The sequence below is a fragment of the Amaranthus tricolor genome, chromosome 16 (genome assembly GCF_026212465.1).
Source record: "Amaranthus tricolor cultivar Red isolate AtriRed21 chromosome 16, ASM2621246v1, whole genome shotgun sequence".
Lineage (NCBI taxonomy): Eukaryota > Viridiplantae > Streptophyta > Magnoliopsida > Caryophyllales > Amaranthaceae > Amaranthus > Amaranthus tricolor.
The window spans coordinates 19201389-19218888 of record NC_080062.1 but is presented as its reverse complement, the minus strand read 5'-3'; the positions used below and the strand labels follow the sequence as shown (position 1 = coordinate 19218888).

Below are 17500 nucleotides of genomic sequence, written 5' to 3'. Positions count from 1 at the left end.
CCACATTATTATAGTATTTTATATAATTTTTTGTGTTATATTTAAAGAAAAATAGAATTGAACCGATGTTCCGAATCGCCCAACCCGAGAGTTGGATCGCTAGAACAACCTCCATAATCACCAAGGAACCATTTGGAACAGCCTGGAATCGTAACCGGAACCCAACAGTCCGAATTAGGTGCCAGTTTTTTGAAACGAAACCGAAACGGAATCGGCCAAACCAGACCATGGCCATCATTAGTTTCATTGGTTGAAGTCTGGGTTGTGTTCACTGAGTTTAACTTTGCTTTGGGTTGACTTGTGATAAGTTAGGAGTCATATTTGGGGTATTCGAGAGTTTATCATGAATACAAAGTACATGACTTTAACTTCTGCAGCAAAGAGGTCGCTGTGTTTTTAGATCTTGGTGATGGTTCTTTGTGATCAACCTGTTTTTGCTTTTGTGTATTGTGATTGTCTGTCTAGTAGTGATCAATTACTTGATGTTTGGAAGAAGCACGGTGTAGTCAGGTTTCATTTGACATGCACGGACATAAAGATAAAGGTAAAAAAGGTAGGATGCTCTAACAATCCTTGTGGCTTCTTTACTATGTTGGTTTCATTGGCTTGATTCCTTAGGGGCGGTCTTAGGGAAGCTCCAAGAGGTGTGTTGGCCTCACGACCTCAAGGTGGAGCTTGCCTTATGGACCCGTAGTGTAGGTGGAGCATTATGAGGGGCTTGTGATGCAGGTGGAGCATTACAAGTGGTTTACTTGGTAACAAGTAAGTTCACGGGTCTTGGTTTTGGAGTTTTGTTGGGATGTTTTGGTTTACCTGTGACCTAAGTGTTGGTTGTGGGCTTGAGAATGGTTTTAGTTCACTACGGTTTATTAATGGGAGCGTTGTTGAGGATGAGTTCTCGTCAAGGTGGAGATTGTTGAACACAAAATCCGATTTCAAACCGACCCGAAACAACTAATCCAAAATCAATCCGATGACCCGAATGAACACCTCTATTTTCAATTATTGCTTCCGCTGTCGCACAACAAAAAATATTATATACCATGTAACATAGTTCAACCAATAGTTATATTCCCTAGGGCAAATTACTATGAGAATGCAATGTGAAATTTTACAGCCTTTTTATTAAATTATGTGATATAATATGATATATTATAATATAATTTTCTTAGAAACGCAATGTATAGAAAATGAAAATACATATCTATAAACGGTTATTTAAAATACAAAAATTATATACGAGAGTGCTCAAAAGACAATAATATACAAGTTAATGTAATCGCAACATTTTCTCCGGTCAAGAAGATGATATCGCCTCATCGACATTTGGATTGGGAACAAAGCTAAATATTTGGTGAACGTCAAGAGTATATAACTAGTCAACAAAAAGTTAACGTATAGGGTATGTTGAGAGAAGAGGAATGCTAAAAGGAGGCAACAAAAATTGTATCCAGAAACTTAACAGGAAAAAGTCATAATAATCTTCAATCATAGTAGCTGTTGAGACTTGAGAGTATCCAAACCCAGCACACCAGGTAAGCTTTGACTTATAGTAGTTCTGTAAAAACACCACTATATGCCTTCACATTCTTAGATAAACAACAATAGACATTGTCCGCCTACTCTCTTCAGATAACTCATACCATTTCTATGCCTCATCATGGTTCGAATAGGACTCCCTAAGACAGAAAACTATCATTTCTACGCGTCATAAAGAAGAAATAAGAAATTAGTTAACGAGATTCAACTACAAATAGCAAAACGTGAAAACCAGAGGCAATGAGAAGCAGGGGAAAACCAGCATGTTTCAGGACATGTTTGGCAGACGAATATACATACTCATGGGAGGCAAATTGCCAATCTAATTTTGCATGCGACACCAACTATTATACCAATTTATCCTGAAATTTCTTTTAATTTTACTCATAGCCAATATTAATTTGTATGTTACATCAACAATGCAAAAAGTGAGCCTTAGAACATTAAATTTTATATCAAACTGCTATGCTAAAGTAAAAAAAAAATGTAATACTCGATTTATCTGACAAAAATTCTTTCAAATTTACATATAATTCCCACAGCCTCGAAAAGAACACTTCACCGACATTTATGTTAATTTTTTTCACTAGGAGATGAACTTCGCCCTCGGAACCCAACAACACTTATTTTTATAGGTTTCTTCGAGGAACTGGAGCTTGTAAACTTTGATCCCTTGACGACCTTCTTTGTAGGTTTAAACTGACTGGCAGGTTTTCCAGATTTTCCTTTTGATTGAGTAATTGGTTTTCCAGGTTTACCACTGGAACTTTTCCTTGTAGAAGGCCGAGTTGCTGCCACTTTAGCTAGCATACCGGTGGATTTTTGTGAAGTAGATCTGCCACTGCTTTTTCTCGGCACGCCTGAGGACTTTTCTGAAGTAGATCGACCACTGGTTTTAGAACTAGAAGTCCTAAAGATTTTCATATTACTTCCTTGCTGTTGACTTATACGGGTCCTTGCTATATCCCTCCTTACGCCATCTACACTAAGAGACTCCAAGCTCTCATTTTTCTTGATAGCCTCCTCAATTCGGGTGGCCAACAACACATCCTTCTTGGCAACCAAACTAGTCACTTTCCCTGTCAGGATCATAAAGAAGATCAAATGAGATTTGGTATAGCATGCAGTTAAATTCCGTACCCACTGAAAGAAAGACGCTACAAAAACCAATCTACATCAAATATGGAGCATCATACAAACAAGACTAGAGCAAGCATAATTGTTAGGTGGATCATGGTATGGTCCAATAGAAAACCTTCAACTATCGTCAATTTCTCCTAGGATTTATTGCAGGAAAGGATAACAGCCTAACCCAAAATTATATGTGACGTTTCTGCCCTATCGGATTGATGAGTGTGGCATCAACTGCTTGATACAACGGTATGTTCCAACACAAGCACCCCTATCAAATACTCAATGCGGTCGAACACACACCGACATAATTGGACAAATAAACAAAAAGCATATTTTAGAAACTGGTCAAAACAAGCGCTTGAGATGATTGAACTGAGCACATGTACCAATGGAACAAGCCCGTAAGTTTCAAATGTTTTGTTAGATAAACAGCATTTTTATCAGAAAATGAGAGGAGCAAAGAGCAGGATAAGTTCTTTACAAGAGTAAAAAGAAAATAAGAATTCTCAAGTTCCCAACGCAAGTCCCCGAAAAAGTCCGTTTCCCAGGACATGACCAACATACGAGTATGGATGAGATAAGAAGCTTTTAGGGGAAGTAAAAGAAAATGATCTGGCAAACACCCAATTGTCGATCAAAATTTTCCACTAAAATGCTAAGAAACTTTACGTTTCTATAATACATATATGGGCAGACCAAATATTCACTCACAATTAGCAACTCTCAGAAGAAAACATCACATATTTCTACAATACAATATGAATGACAAAGCCTTAATCCTGGGTTGGCTACATGAACCAAAACAATCAGCCAGGGAAATTGTAGCTAACGCGGTCAACCCTATCTAACATTAATCCACAACTAGCAAAATCAATCTTTTCACCATTTACATATATTCTCCTACTCTATTCATTCATTGCTTTTATCCAATGCTCCTGAAATTCCATATCTTCTGTTCACTCTTCACTCTTGTTATCCAAGTTATCTTCGATGTACATCTTCCTTCTAAGCTCCTTAAAGTTTCAGCCCTTCATTCTTCTAACCCGTGCATTTTCTATCTCTTTCACACATGAGTAAACCAACCACAGTACATTGCAAGTATGGACCGAAAGTAGAGTACATAAAAAGGGGGGGAGGGGGGGTAGGGAAATATGGTCGAAAAGATAGTCAAAAAGTAAAGAGAAACAGCATGCCTCCAATAAGGCACATTGCAGCTATTTTCAGACAATCTAAAACGGGAAAATGCAGTTGGTTTTTTATTTGGAGCAAACGGAGAGCTTGTGACAACAAATAACAAAACTAGTACGCTATTTATGAAGCATAAACATTGCACAATTATAGTTATAGCAAATAAATAATATATAGAAATGGACAAAATAAGCAAGCCTTTTGTGAGTCAAAAAGTTGAGAGAAACAGCATGCCCCAAAAGGTATATTGCAGCCATTTTCGGACAATCCAAAATCAAAAGCTTGGCGTTTAGTTTTTATTTTGGGTCAGAGGGTGTATTAGTAACAAATAACAAAACAAGCACGCTAATCGTCAAGCATAAGAAAATGTTTCAAGTTGAGCAAATGTAATCATAGCATAGCAGTACGAAACATAAATGACAAGCTAAGAAAGCCTTTCCGAGTGTAGTATAGTCATCAAATTGGACATTCTGCAATTATTAGTTTCAACACGGGTCCCTTAAGTAGATTTATTTGTTTAAGTACCTTTTGCACCCATACGTGCAGTTCTGCCAGTGCGATGGAGATAATCAACCTGCACAATTGATTAATCAAAATTGAATTTTAGAAACAGAAAACAAGAAGTACCAAAAATAGTACAAACATTACATGCTTATACTCACTGAATTCTTGGGAAAATCAAACATGATAACATGGTCCACATCCAAGTTCAGTCCCCTAGCAGCTAGATCAGTGCAGACCAAAGTAGGACAGTCACCATCTTCATCTTTGAACTTCTTGAGGTTCTCAACCCTTGGTAGAGCACCAAAAGCATAAAATGGATAGTTCAATTAATTTATGAAGTCAACACGTAAGTTTTAAAAATGTTAAAAGGTAAAACAAATGGAAGAGACGGAACAATTAACAATATCCAGAACAAAAATTAGAAACACAATGCGTGCACCGTAACATGACTATGAAAATTCATGGTGGACCTAAGGTATGCAAATGTTTTGATAAACGGCCAGTTGTAACATCTGTAAATGTAACAATGGTGGCAAATGGCAAGCGGAATCGTAAAATATATCCATAATCCAAAGAACACTGAAATCAGAATCTTTCAAGGAAAGCATATTCATTTATTATTCTATATCACAAGTTCACTGCTACTTTTTGTAAGAATCAGCCCATCATAAAAACTGTAGTCAAGGATGCATGCGCATGAAACAAATAAAAGACTGTGTGGACCTTAAGAATCACTACCATAAATAGTTTTGCATCATGAGCCCTAACCCAAAACGTAGAAACAAAAAGTGGATAAAGAAAAAGAATGAAAAGGAAACAAATGTGAAGAGAAGGTTTGTCAATAAGTGGCAACGGAGAGCTTAGCTTGCTGGCAAGCTAATAAAGTTAATGCATATCCCAAGATAGAATGGCTTGAGATCACAATGAATCAAACTTAACAGAAGCTCAACTCAAAAGGCTCATGACCAAGCCTTATGACTAGATAACGTGTCAGGTCTTATGACTAGCATCTTGGTTTACCAAAATAATGATGTCAAGATGTCAAAGTATTTACAGAAACTATAAACTTCAAATAAGGAGAATTTTTAACAGTGTGCTTGATTGCTGGGAGCTTGTTATCTGTAGCACAAGTTAAAGCACAGTAACAAACTGAGGTAATCATGAAATTTCTAAAGAGAGTACAAATTAAATCAAAAATTTTGCAATCAAAGTCCAGGATAGCCACCTGAAACTCAAGCTTTTTTCAGCTCTCTAACCCTTAATCATAAAATTCATATTTTAGGGTACAAATTAAACAACAAATAGTATAGGTTTTAATATGCAGATTAATGGAAGTTCAAATTATAAGAGAGGTGAAGTTCACACATTGTTACCTGGATCGAGGTAACATCCGGGTTGCAGAACGGAATCGGGTTCGCAATTCACTAGTGTTAGAAATTTGAGGTGAGACCGAAACGATTTGGTTCGGTCTTTTTAGAGTCACGGAACATTTTATTCGGGATCAAGGTACAATTTTGAGTCAATTACTTTAAAATGAAGTACTTTTTAACTTAAAAGTTAAAACTTACAAGGAAAAAATTAAGAAAAGAAAAAAAAAAAGAAAAAGAAAAGGATAGAACACAACTCACGTTTAATTTCACTTGTCAAAGACTAAGTTGTAAAATGTTAGTTTGAAAATGGGCTTTAAACTTTAGTAGCCCAAAGGCCAAACCTAACACTACTTATTATATCAAAACAAAAGAATAAAAACACTAAGAAACTAAACCGATGGCGGCTGAACTGAAAAGGTTCACCTTCATAAATGAAATTCACGATTTCTCCGTTGATGTTGAGTTTAATACCGATTAATGGTAATTTTTTTTTCTTTTGTTTTTCTCTCTCTCTTTTTCTTTTCCTTTTATTTTCTCCTTCCTATTCTGAACTCCTTTTCTTCTTTCTCTTTATTTTTCTTGATATTTAATTGCGTTTTAAGGCTGAGATTGGATTGATTGACGTGACGAACCAGCAAGCAAACGAGATCGTGAATGACCCGCAATTGGATCTAGATCGATGTACACCTGCCAAACCTTTGATATGGCTACACCCTGAGTTCACAACATCATACAAGAAATTAAGCTCATAACTACTTTATAAACACAAATTGTTATGAGAGACCGTCTTTTAAAGAGACAGCCTCAATTGGGCTGGCCCATTAGATTTTTTAAAAATACAAAAACGAAAAATGTAGTTAAACTGCACGCTTACTAGATAGGGTTTTAGGATACCTCAAGTAGGCATTTAGGATACGTCAAGTAGGGTTCACAGTGTGTTAAGTAGGTGTTTTAAACATTCTGAAGTTGTCAAGTAGGTGTTATGTGCTGCACGTGTTTAGGTTATTGGCTGTAAGGGTTTAGATTATGTGTTGTAGGTGTTTAGGTTATTTGTTGTAGGTGTTTTTGTTATGCGCTATAGGTATTTTTGTTATATGTTGTAGGTGTTTAGGTTATTTGTTGTACGTATTTATATTATGTGCTATATGAGTTTATGTTATATGATGTAGGAGTAGGAGTTTTTGTTATGTGCTGTAGGTGTTTATGTCTAATTCAGTATAGAAAATACCTAATAAAAATTTTAGTAGGTATTTTGTGGAATGCTTAATAGGTGTTTTAATGAATTGACCTAGGCTTTGGGAGTTGTCTTTCAAAGAGATGGTCTCTTAAGAGACCCCTACAGGTGTTCAACAAACCAAAGCTCAACATTATCAGAGTACAAAGCTATGATACAAAGCTAAAAATAACAATTTCACACAATCTTCAACATCCATACCACAGTAAACAAGTCAACCATTCCGAGAACTAATGGCTTCAAATTTCGATGAATTTATTATAAATTTGCACATCCACTCTCTCACCTACTAATCCCGTTCGAAACACACGAAGTGGGAGGCATAAAACGCAACAAACTGCATCCATCAAAGTTGGAGCAAGTATAACCATTCTAGACTAGAAATCAACAGCAACAAACTGAAGCGTTTTAATGAAAACAGAGAAGGCGGATGCAGATAGATCACTTCCAAGAAGCAACAAAAAAATTGAGGAACTTTCAATAAATTTGAAGTCCTCAAATCGTGTACTGAAAACATGCATAAATTTAGACCAAAAGAACACCATATTAGAAAGATGTAACAGAGGAAAATTTGAAGTCCTCAAAGGGTAGTGTGCCAATAAGACCAGAATTAAGAAGACCAAAACAAGACATTAGATTTAGGAAAAGCCAAAGAAAGATCTAACAGAGAGAAATTGCAGCCACTAGCAGGTGGTAGAGGGCAAGACAATAGCCGTCATTTACAAGGACCTTAAGAATATAAACTTTCCTATTATCTTTTGGGAAGAGTGGGATGTTATGTCACAATGTTAAGATTCAGCCATCAAGTGATGCCCTTTTTTACACCTTTAACAATCCATGTGCATGATCATTACACATGAACACCCTTGACTAAATACCCTAAGTGAACTCACCAAGAAACTCTAAGGAGCAACACAAAAAAACTAAATTCAATTTTGTCCACTTCTCTTGGTTGAATTCACAATAACTTTAAAGGTTGGGCCATTTTTCCTCAAATCCTCAACATAATACATCGAGACTTACAAGACAAGTCACTTCACTTTCAAAAATTACGAAAATCAAGAGGAAAAAATAGCGCAGGTTAAGGAGTTAAAATGGAAAGTTAAAAATGATAGTTTAAACTTTAAGCTATATATTAAAAATAAAGAGCACAATTTTCGAAAGTAGATCTTCCTCCATTCATATAAATTTTCTCCACAAAAACCTAGTTGCTTTTTTGACTTTTGGTTCCGTCCACTTCAATAGGAGATAAAAAATAGTCAGGTCGTTTAGTTGGTATGAGAATTAAGTAATGGGGTAAATAGTCCATGGCAAACTTTCAGGGGTTTCCCCAAAAAGAATTTTGGGGGAAACAAAACTTTTACTACGCAACAACAATAATAACAATAAATAACAATGTTAAAGCCTTAATTTAAACAATATGGGGGTTTGAAGGATATAACTAGTGAAAAATTAGAGTGAAAAGCATATTAAATTTGCAAAAGGATGATATAGAAGATCCTTAATAATCTAATCTATATTATTTTTCAAATTGCAGATAAATCAAACGCTATTCCCCCCCCCCCCCCCCCCCCCCCCCCCCCAACAACATACGCGCCATGGGCTTAGAGGATATAACTAGGAAAACTAGAGAGAAAAGCACAATTAAATTTGCAAATGACAGTGATCATGAAGATTCCTAATCATCTAATCCATATTGTATTGTTAACTCCCAAATAAACCATCTTCTGGGAACATAGATATTTCGTCCATCATAAAATGCTCTAGTCAAGAGCTTCTAATGACTGATGCACAATTATTGCAACTAACCATTTTAAGACTTTTGCAAAAGCTAAACCTTATATGATAGGATTAAACCTTAAGATTATATCTTTAGTTACCTTCATTTCAAAAGCTAATTCACCTTCTTTTAATTAAGAACCATACAAAGATACAACATCGTTTCTCATCTTACCTTTGCTCAGCTGGAACTTCTCCATGGTAATTGACTGTGTAGATTTGATTTTCACGGAGATAGTGATCAACAGCACGACTTGAGTCCAAAGTATTACAAAAGACCATGGCCTTGTTTCCTTTTGACAAGCTAGGTTCAAGAACCTGCCCAGTCAAGAAAATATAATGCAACCCATTAGAATATTTTCGGTGGCTCAGTTGTCGTGCCATAGAAACATCAATAAGTTCGTGCTAACCAAAGATAAAAAGAGACCTATCACACTCAAATACTAATAGTTTATTATCTAGAGGGCTTTACACAATAACATAAGAAATACACAAAATAAAAATTGGCAATGAAGAAGGTTAGCTGGCAAGGGAAGATGAATAGAAGCCAAGTTATGCACTTGTTTAAATTTTATTTTTCTACTACCAAGCTAACAGTAAAACTAGCTAGCCTCTGAAAGTTTCCAACTTTTCAAAAAAAAACGGTTGTTGGGCAACAACAAGAAAGTTTAATTTTTTTCCATTTATAGGTCCCAAGCCCAAGTAAAGAGAAGGTTGCAAAGGGTCAGTGGCTAACAACGTAAAAACATTGTCACATCTTATGTCATGAACGAAACTAGAATCAACGCAAGGGTTCCCCTTAAGCAGTGATGCGTTGTACTTTCCAGATGTGGTGCACTGATAAGTATGCAAGGTTATCAATGTTATCGCCAAATGTGACATGCCACATAGCCTAAATATGGTGTCAAATGGTGGAGGGTTGAATGTTTCACGTTCATGATTCAGGTGTAGTGTTAAGTATACAAGGGTTTCTAGGTTGCGAACAACCAACACACCATATCTCTTAATGTGGTGCCAAATAAGCTAAAATTATGACGTTTCAGTTCAAGATACTAATATAAGATGATTTTCCCTAATTTTAACTTGAAATCCAATGAGTTTTCATTTAGCATCTTAAATATCTTAAATGTTAGAAGTAAGGGTAGTTAATGAGGTGGGTGGATCCAATGGGAGGTTGGTTGTAACTAACAATGGGCTATGAAAGGTCCATAATGGACATTGTTGAAAAAGTCAATAATGGGCTATAAAAGGTCCATAATGGGATATAGAGGGGGGACAAATGAGTTTAAAAATACAATAAGTCATTCACTCTTTTTTTCTTGATTTTCTGCTTTTCTCTTCTCTTAGTTAAAAATTTTTTATGTTAAATTTCTTTCCATTGACACAATTGTTTCAAATCAATTATTCAGTTTTAGGTTTGAGTATATGATACCAAAACATTTACTCACAAAAGAAAATTGCAATGATGAGAGTACCAATAGTTTGATGAGAGTTGAAAATTAATTAGCGATTGTACTTTGGAGATGTTGTTCCTCCTACTTTAATTGTGAATTGCTTAACTAGTGACATACAATTGTCGAATGGATGAAATTAGAATTGCAACTTCTTGAGTCTATCATGCATGAACTCAATCATTTCGTTACGCGTAGTTTTTCCAATCAATCTCACATTTGCTAATGTTATTTACTTGTTTAGAATTAAGAGACATTGGAAGTTTTCATCCAATATTGACAAATATTAATCTAATATTTTGCTTATTCCATAGTCTACCAATATTAATCTCTTTAAAACTACTCGTGTAATCAATGGCAATAGTTTGACAATTATCTCTAATGAATTGTTAAGTTACTTTTTTTAGAGTTTCATTCAATAGCGACGAATATTGGGGTGATATGCTTTATCAAAAGGAAAGAAGTAATGTTTTTTGTTATGTTTTGTCTCCACTCTAAGAATTATGTTTATTATTTGGTAAATGATGTCTTTTGGGTTAGTAATAAGGTTTCATAGAATAAATAAGAGAACTCATCCAAAAGACTAGCCTAGTAAGTAAGGTTCCATTTACTCTATAAAACCCACATTAGTTGCCCATACAACCGATGTGGGATTAAGTCTCATAACCTTGTAATTGTCTCGAATGCATTCCATTACATTTAAACCCCCATAAGTTCTAACGTCCTCATTGATCGCGGCTCGCTTAACCTGAGTTACCACTTCGAGTAGGACTTGGATCCTCGTTGGTCATAGCTACATTGCTCATGGATGGCATTACCCAGATTACTACTTCGAGTTGGATCCTCATTGGTCACAACTAGAACTGAACAAAGTTTGGTCAAAACCGCAAACCAAACAGGACCAAACCGTAATTTAAGTATTTGATCTGGTCTATAATCTAAATGGTCTGGTCCGTTTTTTTTAAATAAATTACGGTTTTGGTCCAGTCTAGGTTTTGAAATTTTTAGACCGGACCAGACCGAAAACCGCAATACTTTCTAGTCTTGTGTAAACCGTAAACTGGAAACCATAAACCGTAAAATTAAGAGACATAGGTTGGTAAGCCTAACTTTAAATTAAACTTAGATGGCCCATTGTGGATGTTAAAAGTTAAAAATGATTTGTGAAATGAAAAGTTAGAAAAGTATCAAACTCTTAATATCGAATCAGTACCTAAGGCCTTTAACTCAAGTCAAGAACCTTTCAACAATGGTGGCCCCTTTGCTGCCTTATATTTGTTGTTCTTCATCATCTCTACTTTCTCAAGCGCCATTTTTAAGATGGAATCAAGTATAAATCTTGTAATATAATTATACTATTCTTTTTTTAAGGATTTTTTCCAGTTCATATTTGTTGTTTTTCGAATTATTGTTGACTTTTTAAGATCGATTTGTTCGTGTTGGTTTCAATTTTTTGTTGATTTTTGCTTATGTAGTTCTTTTTTCCGAAATTTTTCATGATTTTTCGTTGATTTTCATCAATAATTTTAGTTGTTTTTTTTATTTTTCAGTTTATAGTTGCGTTAGGATGTGCTACTCTCAATTTTTTCCCTATGTAATTCTTTATTTTTGATTTTATTCATCAATAATTTCTTCAATTACTTCTTTACTATTCATTGATTTTTTTTCATTCTGTAGAAATTGTAGTTCTTTTGCATCAATAAATATATATTAATATTTAAAAAAAATTTAAAAAGAAAAGGTTGTAGACCAGACCAGACCACAACGTTCTGGTATGGTCTGGTCTGAAAATTTTCCAGATCGAAATTTCTGGTCTTGTCTGATTTTTGTATCAAACCAGACCAGACCGGACCGTGTGCACCCCTAGTCACAGCTACATTGGTCATGGATGGCTTTACCCAGGTGGACCAGTAGGCCACCACTCCAAGTCGACTTGGTCACCATTGTTATAGAATAAACAAAAGATTCATTCACTCTATAAACCCCACATTAGTTGCCCATATAACCAATGTGGGACAAAGTCCTATAACCTTGTAATGGCCTCAAGTTGATTCCATTACATAAGTTTACAAATCCATTCAACATTTACCTAAAAAGTGTGTTGACAGCAGGCTTGTTTGGATCAAACCAATACTTGCACAATAGTTCAAAACTCAAATGGAAATGATCAATGTCCTAATCCTGGCAATAACTATTGTATTTGGTGATTTTTAGTGTATACTTCAACTTTATATATTTAAATCATTTGTTCATTTATGGTTATAAAGTTTGTGGTTAATGATATATTATATTTTCTTTTTTTATAAGGCATTTGTGGTGAGCTATCTTAAGGGGCTTGCAACCATAGGCATTATTCATAGTCTCGTAGAGGACTATTTCAAGAAGGAAACTATATGCAAAAGTTGTAGCGGCTTCTTATATAGCGTGCTGGTGCTGCTTTATTTTTAACAGACCCCAACAAGAAAAGAGCAGTTATTGTGCACAATTGACCCTGACTTTTTTGAAAGTAGTGAACTTAAGAATTTTAAGAGGCCCCTTAGCATTAAGAGCAAGAAGTGGGTTACAAGGAGAGAACAATAAGAAAGTAAATTTTATTGTGATGCTTTACATATTTTTAATAACTAGCCCATCGCCACCAAGGTGATGGCAAAGTGCATTCTCTCTCATCCCCCATCTTGTTCACCAGCCCAAACACATAATTTTCTAAGCATAATGATGGAGACAACAATTGGTAACTACCATTTTGATGGTAATTATTGGAGATAGATATACTGGATGTGATGAAGATGATGATGATGATGATGTATGGAAGATGGATAACATCGAAAGAGTCGTTCTATCAAAATAATTGTGATGGTAGAACTATTGCGAATGACCTATTCGATGGTGATTTTGTAGGTTTAATGAATAAATTGATGGAATCCCTTACTTTGTAGCTCTACTTAAATAAAAACTAGATGTTACGCGATTATTTCATTTAAGTTTTTTACACACTTGTTTATAAAAGTGATTGATGGTTTATTCATTTTCTTCGTGCACCATTTCGTTGCATAATGCAAAACCAAGGCCGCATAATATCATATCAGTTGCATTATAAAGGTTTATAAATTTACCGAAAATGATATTACTCACGCTGTCAAGGAATGTGTAAAAAAACGCATATTAGGTTGATTCAAAATATATCTCGTGAGTTTGGTTTCAACCGACATTTGATGTGCAAAATAACGAAATAACAAATAAGAAATGAGCCAAGAGGAAAGAAAAGTTGATAGGCTAGAGTCTTAATTTGGACAAGGTTGTCAAAGTACTCAAAAAGATATGCCAGATATAAAAATCGTGCATATTTCAAAAATTACCAAAACAGAATATGGTGGACTAAACATTTATGAGGTGGTTGTTCACAATTTTCTTTTTCTTTTTTTTTTTTGACTTGAAATAATGTGGCATTAGAACTGTTTCTCATTATTTGAACACTATTTTTTAACAATAAATTCTATTTTGAAAAACTTGAGTTAAGTCTTGCCCATGTGAAGAGAAATGGTCAAAACACATTTGACCATATCCCCACATTAAAAAGTTATTAAGATTGCATTCGGGTTCCTTCAATTCCTAATTGTATACGAAACTTCCACGAAAATCTCTCAAAGCCAAGCTACAACACAAACAAAACATGGAAAACCAACCAAACCAAGTGAAGAAATTCAAATTTAGAAGCATCATTCGACATATGTTTGTGTTTGACAAACCGGAGATCTCTAAACCTTTGTGGTCATTAAGAGCTTTCAAACGAGGGGCTATTTTTCCATTTAGAGCAAGCCTGCGTTCCAAGTTTGCGGTCTGATATGCAGTATGTTATATATGAAGTTAATTGGACCTCCATGTTGGAAAAATGTTTGCTTATTTATAGGAAGGAAAAAAAACTATGAGCACCTACAACTAATTCATTCCCTCTCATGTTTACAATAACGAGCACAAATAAGAAATAACTAACCACAAAGGGTAATAAATTAGTAATACTCCTAACCCTAATTGCTTTTTAAAATAGAATTGGGCCTAATAAGAAAGTTCAAATATACACATGGCCAAGCCATTAAAGAAAAGGATAGAGCAAGTGGCATTATTTTTTTTTTTTTTCTACAAAAAAAGGCATCAACATAGCTTTGTGCTCACAATGTTATTATATGAAATAAAGAGGTGTTTTTCAGCCTCAAAGAAATGTGGAAAATACCTTGGGATATCCATTTGTAAGAAATTGTAATATATCAAGAATAAAAAGACAGGAGAAGGCAAACCTGTAGTAATACTTCCAGCTTGTTTTCAGCTCCTGAAAGTCTTAAAAAATCATGGCGGGCAGATGCAACCTTTTTATGTAGAGTGGACGTGCGCAAATGTGCAATGCCTTGGAACTCCTCATCAATCAGATTTTGAATTGCCTATATTATAACATCTTAGATGTTAGCAACTAACAATGAACCAAATCAGCGGAACTTTGTAAGATAAAAATTAATCTTAAATAGTGTATCCCCAAACGAATTCCAGAATACAGATAAAAGTAACGAAACTAAACCAGAAAATATATTGAGGCTCACTGCAACAATCATCGAGAATCAAGGACGTACTAAAATGATCACAATAAACATTTGGGGTCTGAGGTCAAATATTAATTTCAAAGTTGTTAAATGTATACAAGGATCTTGGTCTCCAAAATAAGAGCTTGATATCTTACAAAACAAATGGATTTGAAATTTTTTTATTTTACATTACTTCGACATTGTAATCTAGTATAGACTATAGATACATCTGGTAATATCTCAATAATCATGATATAAATGAACTTTCCAGACATTAAAACAAAAGCTCATGCCATAATATAATTTTCGACATAGTATTAACAAGATACAGTGGAAAATTACATCATTAGCATCTGAAGTGCCCCAAAATGAAAATGTATAAATTTATTTGTATGGCTGAAATTTTGTATCCATTAACACCTAAGAACAAGAAAGAAAACCAACAAAAAGGAGCAAGAAATAACTCTTCATTTTTCAAAGCCTCCTCAGTAGACACCCTACCATGCTTTCAACTACAATACTGAAAGGACAATGAGCATGTATCCTTCCATAATAATGTCTTTCACATATTCTTCCCAAATCGAATCATGGAGCAAAACAATTCTCAGAGATAGCATGCAAAGTCAATGGATCCCCATTGGAAAAAAGCCAACTCAACAGAAAGAAAGCTAGCCCAAATTGCAACACAAAAGCCCCCAATGTAATCATGAAACGCACACATATGTTTTTGAACACTTATGCATATAATCACCAATAAATAATTATTTGGTCAATGTTGGGATTATACGTATCACATACATGGTTTCATTTTGCCAGTACACTGCAAGTCTAACTTTAACTTCTTAGACGCATATAATATTGGGTCATTCCCTTCATACTTGGAAGAAGAGCCCACTTCACATTTTAAATAAGGTGGGCTTAGAGTTTTTTTTTGGTCTAAATATATATCGTTGCTAGAAAAAATATATAGATAGAAAAAAAAAAGTTTTTTCTTTTGATTTCTTGCTACACCATACAAAACAGAAGAAAAAAGAGGCAGAGAGTTCTAGTGTACCGCACAAAGGTATTCACATTCAACCATCTCAATGAAAGGCCATTGTGCTCCGATTGCGCCAAACTTTGATACGATCTTCCCGTTTACCCAAACTACATATCTAACGGTTGGATTGTCGTTTTGTGCATTGTAAGTGGGTAATTAATAGTTGGCTCATCTAACACAAAGCAAGAAAGTGAGGTGAGTCGGGACCTATGAGGCACAAAAGATAAAAAAATCAGTGCCACTTTTCTTAACATAAAAAATTATACTTGATCTGTCCTTTATATTCACAACGTGGGTCGGGACCCATGAGGCACAAAAGATAAGGCGAGAGAGAGAGTGCTATGAAGAAAAGAGGCTTCAATGATAAGGTGATAGATAGGAAGAAAAAGCAAAACTGATAAAGCCAAATAAAGGAAGAGTGGTAAAGGATTTACGATTTCTATAAAACATAAGTGTTGCAAGCCAAAAACAAGAGGAAGTCATTCATTAACATGACTTAGGTTTTTCAAAGGGATTAGAAAATGGGATTAGAAATCATACAGTAAAAATGCAGTAACGGTCACGATTGCAGTAACACTATGTTAGAATTACAACTACACTACAATATCCACTAGAGAGCAAAACAATTTTCACATAACTACTTTGGCTGTACAATAAAGAAGACATTTGAAATGAAAACTCAAACAAATGAAATAGAAGCAGCCCTTAATCTATATGGTCAATATTGAGTTTACACACAAACGAAGACAAAGATTACCAAAAGAAAAAACAAATTCGACCTTTCAAACTATTATTGACTAGTAACTTATACTTTTCAGCTAATAAGATATATGCGATACCTTTGTCATTGTTGCAGCAACCATGACAAGTTGAAACCCAGGATCATTAGGTTTAGAAGCACGGTTCTTGAGTGGGCCTAAAAACTTACGAATGTCAGGACCGAAGCCATGATCAAACATTGTGTCTGCCTCATCCAACACCTATATAAATAGTTGGTAACTGTTATGAGCTAGTCTAAGCAAGAAAGTCAAGAAGACCCCAAAAAGTAATAAAAACTGAAGAATTCCCCACCACGTATTTAATATCACCATAGACCATGTTCCCATCCTCAATATGTTGTAAAACGCGCCCTGGGGTTCCAACTACCATATCCATGGGAAGATTAAGCAAGTCTTCTTGGGGTCTTAATCGACCTCCACCACTAACCATGATAGATCTAAACCGTGCATGATGACTAATGGATTTTGCCACCTGAAATACCTATAAAAAAAACCAAAATTCAATAATGGAAATCAATAAACATAAGGAAAGTGCATATCAACAAAAATTTGGTTTAGTCATTTATCAACTCAAGTCTAAATAAATGTACTTGTTCCGAAAGCTCCCTGGTAGGGCAAAGGATAACAGCTCGTGGACGCCTGGGCTTCATTAGGATGCCTGAGACATCTTCATCCCTTCTCAAAAGCTAACAATTCAGCAGAATGCATGAGTTAAAGATCAGATTCAACATAGCTTGATTGCATTAAGCAAGTTCTATTCAAGCTCAAAAAAATATCATAAATACTAGCATAGTAGATATTAAATCAAACCCACCATCAATATGGGATACAAATCCAATTCCTTCCAATATAAAACACTCTTATAATGTTATGAAATTAGCTACCTAATTCAAAGTAGAAATTTGCATTTTC

At 34.9% G+C, this 17500-nt stretch overlaps 1 protein-coding gene across 1 annotated transcript in view; it reads right to left on the bottom strand.

Annotated features, from left to right (window-relative positions):
• Nucleotides 1-1895: 1895 nt before the first annotated feature.
• LOC130802102 (DEAD-box ATP-dependent RNA helicase 39) overlaps nt 1896-17500 on the bottom strand; it is a 16778-nt gene continuing 1173 nt past the window's right edge. The window contains exons 2-9 of the mRNA XM_057666004.1: nt 17179-17274; nt 16881-17069; nt 16649-16789; nt 14492-14632; nt 8924-9066; nt 4524-4653; nt 4387-4435; nt 1896-2618 (exon numbers count right to left, since the gene is read on the bottom strand). Coding sequence (XP_057521987.1) covers nt 2113-2618; nt 4387-4435; nt 4524-4653; nt 8924-9066; nt 14492-14632; nt 16649-16789; nt 16881-17069; nt 17179-17274 — 1395 coding nt within the window. The 3' untranslated portion in view covers nt 1896-2112. The remainder of the gene's footprint in view (nt 2619-4386; nt 4436-4523; nt 4654-8923; nt 9067-14491; nt 14633-16648; nt 16790-16880; nt 17070-17178; nt 17275-17500) is intronic.